This window comes from Helianthus annuus, chromosome 16, assembly GCF_002127325.2.
Source record: "Helianthus annuus cultivar XRQ/B chromosome 16, HanXRQr2.0-SUNRISE, whole genome shotgun sequence".
Classification (NCBI taxonomy): domain Eukaryota; kingdom Viridiplantae; phylum Streptophyta; class Magnoliopsida; order Asterales; family Asteraceae; genus Helianthus; species Helianthus annuus.
The window spans coordinates 118,063,628-118,069,880 of NC_035448.2; the positions used below are offsets into that span (position 1 = coordinate 118,063,628).

The 6,253-nt window shown below is 37.3% G+C and overlaps 1 protein-coding gene and 1 non-coding gene across 6 annotated transcripts; one reads left to right on the top strand and one right to left on the bottom strand.

Annotated features, from left to right (window-relative positions):
- Nucleotides 1-493: 493 nt before the first annotated feature.
- TRNAR-ACG lies at nucleotides 494-566 on the top strand. The gene has a single exon. It is a non-coding gene; the product is annotated as a tRNA-Arg (tRNA).
- Nucleotides 567-2,865: 2,299 nt separating this feature from the next.
- Nucleotides 2,866-5,515, bottom strand: LOC110915527. Of its 5 annotated transcripts, XM_022160247.2 has the most exons (4): nucleotides 5,269-5,515; nucleotides 5,075-5,140; nucleotides 3,335-4,179; nucleotides 2,866-3,238 (listed from the first exon to the last, which is right to left on the bottom strand). In XM_022160247.2, exons 3-4 carry the CDS (start codon nucleotides 4,175-4,177, stop codon nucleotides 3,023-3,025), a joined length of 1,059 nt encoding a protein of 352 aa, XP_022015939.1. In that variant the 5' UTR covers nucleotides 4,178-4,179; nucleotides 5,075-5,140; nucleotides 5,269-5,515; the 3' UTR covers nucleotides 2,866-3,022. The 5 variants fall into 5 exon arrangements, with proteins under 5 accessions (XP_022015939.1, XP_022015932.1, XP_022015934.1 ...); XM_022160240.2 differs by having other exon boundaries at nucleotides 2,866-4,179; nucleotides 5,269-5,513; XM_022160242.2 differs by having other exon boundaries at nucleotides 2,866-4,179; nucleotides 5,075-5,150; nucleotides 5,269-5,513.
- Nucleotides 5,516-6,253: the final 738 nt, after the last annotated feature.

Consider the following 6,253-nt stretch of genomic DNA (forward strand, 5'->3'; position numbering starts at 1 on the left):
GACGGAACTGGTGCGAGGCGTTATCTTTTTGGACTGAAGTGACATGTTTCAAAAATGTTGGGGATGGAAATGACGCAAATTATTTTTTAGACTGAAGTGACATTTTCCATCAAACCATAGGGACACGAAAATTACAGTTAACTCTTTTTTTTCCCCAATCTCTAATAATTTTTAACAGCATCAAATTCCCGTAACATTGTTATTATCGAAGCATTTTTTCGTTATAGCAATGTATACTTGTAACAAGACATTATAATAAAAGAATATTGGGGTTTTAGGGTTACTAACAGTGCATCAAAATGACAATTGTTCGGTGACTGATCGAATGTGTGTGTGTGTGTCACTTTACAGGCGATTAATCTGGGAAGATGAGGATGAACCCTAATTTGCGCTGGGATGCGAATATGCGATGTGAACTCTTTATAACGTGCGCACTTGTGATTTTTCTTACAAATTAAATAAATGTATATTTTGGATAGACGTATCAGCAAATGACTCTGTGGCCCAATGGATAAGGCGCTGGTCTACGAAACCAGAGATTCTGGGTTCGATCCCCAGCAGAGTCGTTTTGTGGGTGGCTGAACACCTTTTTTTTAGTGTTTCCAATACGATATATATTTCGATAGGTTTTACACTAGAAATACACTTTGTGTGACTTTCGACCTGTTTGACCCGCTTTCTTTGTAGTTAATATTTTTATTTTACGCGTTTGACCATTTAGGTATTAAAAATAACCGGACTTGAGAACATGTGTTGGAGACAAATTATGATTTTGTTGTTTTTTCTTTCTTTTCTGGAGTCAAATTGACCGTGCTAGGAAATAGTTTGATTATGACTTCTCAAGTCACAAGATAGTCCTTTTTTGGATGACACATTCAAATTACCTCCTTTCAAGTGTTCCACTTTTGAATGTTTTGGAGTTTTATTGCTAAATACTCCTTTTGGATCACATAGTTATTTACCTCCTTCAGTCATATCTATGTTAACTTTATCTTCAAAAGGGGAAGGTATATTATAGTTAAAAAAAGTTTGTCTTATTCCTAGGTTATGCAGTTTTACCTATTTAAATTTTAACCATAATTGTTTTTTGAACTTGTAGGTCAAAAGGATTTCTTGACCAAACGCCAACTATCATTTCGTAGCCTTTATGTCATGTTAATGAAGAACTTTTGTAACTTATTTTATGGTAGTAATTTGTTAATAAAGAAATGTTAATTATTATTATTTATTTGCATTATGTTTCTCTAATATATATATAGGGGTAGGTTAACATACAAAAGGGCTTATCATACTTCACGTACGGTACGTTTCCAACCGTCCGATCAGGGGAATAATCACGCTTTGGACATGTAATCACGCATGGGGGTTAGTTTTTTTGGGAAAATCACGCATGGAACCAAAAATAACGCACGTTATTTTGCTCAAAAATGTAATTACGCACGTTATATCCTTTGTCGCGTACGATAATGTAGGATAAGGCCTTTTGTACATTATACTTATTCTATATATATATATATATATATATATATATACACATATACATATTTTCTTGCAAGTTTACAGTCTGCACAAACAAGGAAGTTTGTGGCAATGTTCAACAAAAATACATCAACTGAAGTAAATGTATCCTAATTCCTAAACAATAATAAACTTAAGGTCACTGTTAAAAGAAAACTAGTTTCATTAGTCCATCAAGGGTATATTAGTCTTTTTAATTTTCTATTCTGTCGAGTCCCTGAATTCCGGTGTGAAGTCAACGAGGCTCGTCTACGTCGTAATGGATCGGTCTTGTCTTCCTACAAAAAAGAACACCGTTAGCCTCGCCACGGAGGGCCCCAGGGGGATCCATGACCAAGCTCCGGCGTGAGAATAAGAAAACTTGCCGAAGGAGCTTATTCCAACGAGTATGTAGTCGCTGGAATATCCTTGTTGATGTGAACCCTAGGCGTAGAGCCTTAAATGTGATCCAAAGAATGTTTGTAGTAAATGTGTAGTGAGAGTATAATCAATGAAATCGGAATTGAATGCTTACCTTAAACGACATTGGACCTCTCTTATATAATGGAGATGGCTTATCTCTCTGGTGAAAGCTTCAATGCCATCTAACGGTTTTGTTGGATCCTTGGGAGACTCAGACACGTGTCTGATCCCCATCGGTTTGATGCTTTGATCATTAAATGAAACCAGCTGCTTCATCGTACCTTTCCGGCGATAACTTCTTCTTGTATGTGGGTAACTAATTTTACCTGCCAGGGACAAGGCATCCTCCTTTCCCGCCTTTTCTGTAGTTTTCTTTTGGCAGAGACAAAAGCTATCTTTGGGCCTGTTAAGAAGCCCAGATAAAAAGGGAGCCCAAGACGAGGCAACATTATACCGAGTGGGCCTCGTCGTCATATTCTACTATGTTTTTATGCATTCATTTACTATGCCTATATGGCATTCCAAAGTAGAGCAAGTAAATATAGAAGATCTCTTTGAGCTCTCAAAGACTGAAAAGCACAACTTGGGAAAGGTATTATTATGTTGCCTGATCCATTAATTACCATACTAATCTAAATAGTCGGGTCCTGCATTCCTGAGTCAGGATAGACCCGTTTACACAGACCAGGTGTACACTTTCTCTATGATGTGGATAATACTCCAGAATCTTTATTGTTGTTTAGGGCCAATAATGTGTACGGTGGTTAGACGACTTTCTTCTTAATTATAGGTGAGGTCCATTTCTAAATATGAAATGAAATATATAAATAAGAAAAGGTCAAACGATTGGGTTGGTTCGGTCTAGAAAGCTGGTACGAAGCTTCATGCTGGACCAAACCCTTTAACTATGAAAACCGAACTGTTTAAATCTCAAACCAGCCGTCCTGTGTCAACAATCATGTAAGAATATGCTTTATATCAGAATTCCCAGGTAAAATGAATATATAAACCTAGAATCACTACCAAAATAAACAATCATGTAAAATGGTAAAGACAGATTTCAAAATTTACAAAACAAATACCCAAATACCCGTTATTCCTATCATTGAGGAACCGAAAACACCAAATACCCGTTATCCCAACGAACCCGAATCTCTTGTCCAACTTGAAGTCCCTTCCCCCTAATGATTTGTCCCCATTTTCCAATTAAACTATAGTAACTTCCCCGGCACTTCAACTTCATCAAAAACGAATCACCCGTGTCATAATCTCGGGCATTAACGTTAATCTGGAGCTCGTTTCGTAATTGCTCTCGTGCCTGTAACGCCCAATACAAAAGAATATGATCTTCAATTGATTTTCCCGGTAAAGTAAGAAAAGGGTGATTTGTATCCACATCAGACAACGTTAAAACCTTTTTAATCGGCCATTCATCGTGTTGTTGTTCTTGTCGTTGCTGCTGTTGTATCACAGGGATTGTTGCAGGTATAGCCGTTTGCTGCTCATAGGGGACAGAAAAGTGTAGACAACCATTAGCCCATCGGATTTTGATCTCTTTCCCGACACCTAATCCTTTACTCCGGATAATCTTTCCCCATTTTCCTATTAAATTATAATAATTACCACGCCACCGCAGTTTCATCACATATATTTCCCCTGTATCAACATCGCGTGCATTCAAATTCACTTGTTCTTCACTTCGCAGCAACTCTCGTTGTTGCGGGGTCCAATGAACGAGAATATGATCTTCAACCGATCTTCGTGCCAATGGTAGGAAAGGGTGATTAGTGTCGACGTCAGATAGTGTCAACACCTTCCTAATAGGCCATTGGTCATGTTGCACCACGGCTGCAGGAATAATCTGTAACGGTGGTACAGAAAGAACTTGTTGCGGGACCGAAAAGTGTAAGCATCCATTAAACCAACGGATTTTAATCTCTTTCCCAACATCGAGTCCTTTGCTACGAACGATTCTACCCCATTTGCCAATAAGATTGTAATAACTCCCGCGCCATTTTAACTTCATTATATAAACGTCACCGGTATCATCATCCTGCGCGTTGATGGCTACTTGCTCTCTGTTTAGTAAATGATCGCGTTCAAGCTGTGTCAGATGCACAAGGATGTAAGTCTCAACTGGCTGGCGGGGTAGAGTGAGAAAGGGGTGAGTTATGTCAACGTCAGAAAGTGTGAGGACCTTTTTGATAGGCCAGTCATCTTGTACTTGTAATGCATTGTTGTGCCTAGACCGCCTCATGCCTATGAGAAATGTAAAATGATTATAAACTGTTAAAAACTCGGATTAAAACATCATAATAAACACAGGATGTTATTTAACATTGATCACAGATGTCAATTAGCACGTGTAAATGGACAAATACTCGTCTGATCAGCAACATAAAATCCACAACTAAATAGCACAAGACTTGTCTACACAAAAAAAAAAAAAAAAGAAAAAAAGAACAAACTGAAAGGAGTAAAAAAAGTAACTAAAGAAAAACCTCAAGATAATACTAGGCCAAAAGCTTCTAATCACGAGGCTGCTTAAGCCTGTTGGTTTAAAAAAGCACGAGACGCTCCGAGCATAGTTGTTAATGGCGAACAGCGACAAAGAGCGATAAGGTACCTATATGCTACATAGTGAATAGCGATAAACAGCGAGCACTATTTTACAACGAACCAAGCATTCACTTTTTAAGTTTATGATTACCTACGAACATGAAATTTACAAAACATCGTATGTGAATCTTGAAATGTGGTTCAGCACTTCAGCAATCAGCTGAAGCTACAAAAGATCATACACGCATGTCAATCTCAACATATCATGGCTGATACCAGCTAACACATACACATTAGTTACCATGTCACCGGTCAATAAAGATTTCCGTTTCGCATATTGCATGCGGATGTTTCATTTATCTTTGGTCATCAATCAGAACACATATACTTGATCTCACTAAACCTTACCTCGGATTATAATCAACAAAACTAGCCCTAAATAACGGTAATCCTTATGTTTGCTTAGCTCTAGCAACTATCAAGTCAAAAACCATAACAATTATCATAAATCAATCAATCAATCTACCTAATCAAAAACCTAAAACACCTATATTTTTCAAACAACATAAACCTACAACACAACAACAAGTAGTACCTTTTCGATAAACCGATCAATCCCAACGTACTCGCTTCAATTGCCGCAAAACCAGTGCCACTACTCCTGCATCAAACTTCAAATACTAACTACACGTATCAAACAAAAATTCGACAAAATTGAAAACTAAAAAAGCAGTTATAAACCCTAACTAATCATCTGTATCAAAGTATGAATAAGCAGAGTAAAGTTACCTGTGTTGATCGGCAAAAACCCTAGAGAGAGAAAGTGTGCATAGTTGAAGAAATTGGGGGAATTGGGAATGCTAGAGTAGAGAAGAAGGATATTATTATTATTATTGCAAATGGTGGTGTTGATTGTGTGGATGAAATTTGTGTGAGAAAGGAATGGAATGGAGGCTGTAGCTCAACTGGCAGAAATGGAGGCCAATTTGCGTGAAGATGGAGGATGATAATATAAAATCCTGGCCACCAAATACTTCTCCTTTTTTAACTATATTTTTGGGGTACAACTGCAGTTGAGCATTCACACAAACTGTATACCAAATTTTGTTGGTAAATCGGAAATAAATAAATCCATCTAACTCAATTTGTTCGATAATAATTTTAAGTTAGTTATTGCTCGATAATAATCCGAACTGGTCAATTTTTTTTTGTAAAATAGTCCGCCGTTAAAATAGCTTAACGGAGTTAAGTTTTTTTCCGAATTACAAACCGATGTTTTAGAGTTTTTTTATCAGAACGAGGATATGAGTTGATTGATGTAAAACTTACCTCGAAATACTGCCCCAACCCACGAAAACGGTGCTTCAATTCGGGTGTTTAAACTTCCAATTAACAAAAATCAAGCCATTTCGAACACAACTTCGAGGTAGGGGTGTGCAAAAAACCGACTTAACCGACCCATAACCAAAATAACCGAAAAAACCGAACCAAAAAAACCGAACCGAATAGAAAACCGATGGGTCGGTTTTTAATTTTTTGATAACCGACAATCATGGGTCGGTTATGGTTTTGTAAGTTTCAATAACCGCTATAACCGAACCGAACCACTACTTAATAAGTCATGCATAACCGACCCGTTTAACCGACCCATATACATAACCGACCCATATGATTACAGGAATACCAAAGGATTATTTTGAAATATTAAACCTAATATAATAAAATCTAATTCCAAATTCCAATGTTTGGGCGGTGCTGGTTACTATTAGTCTTA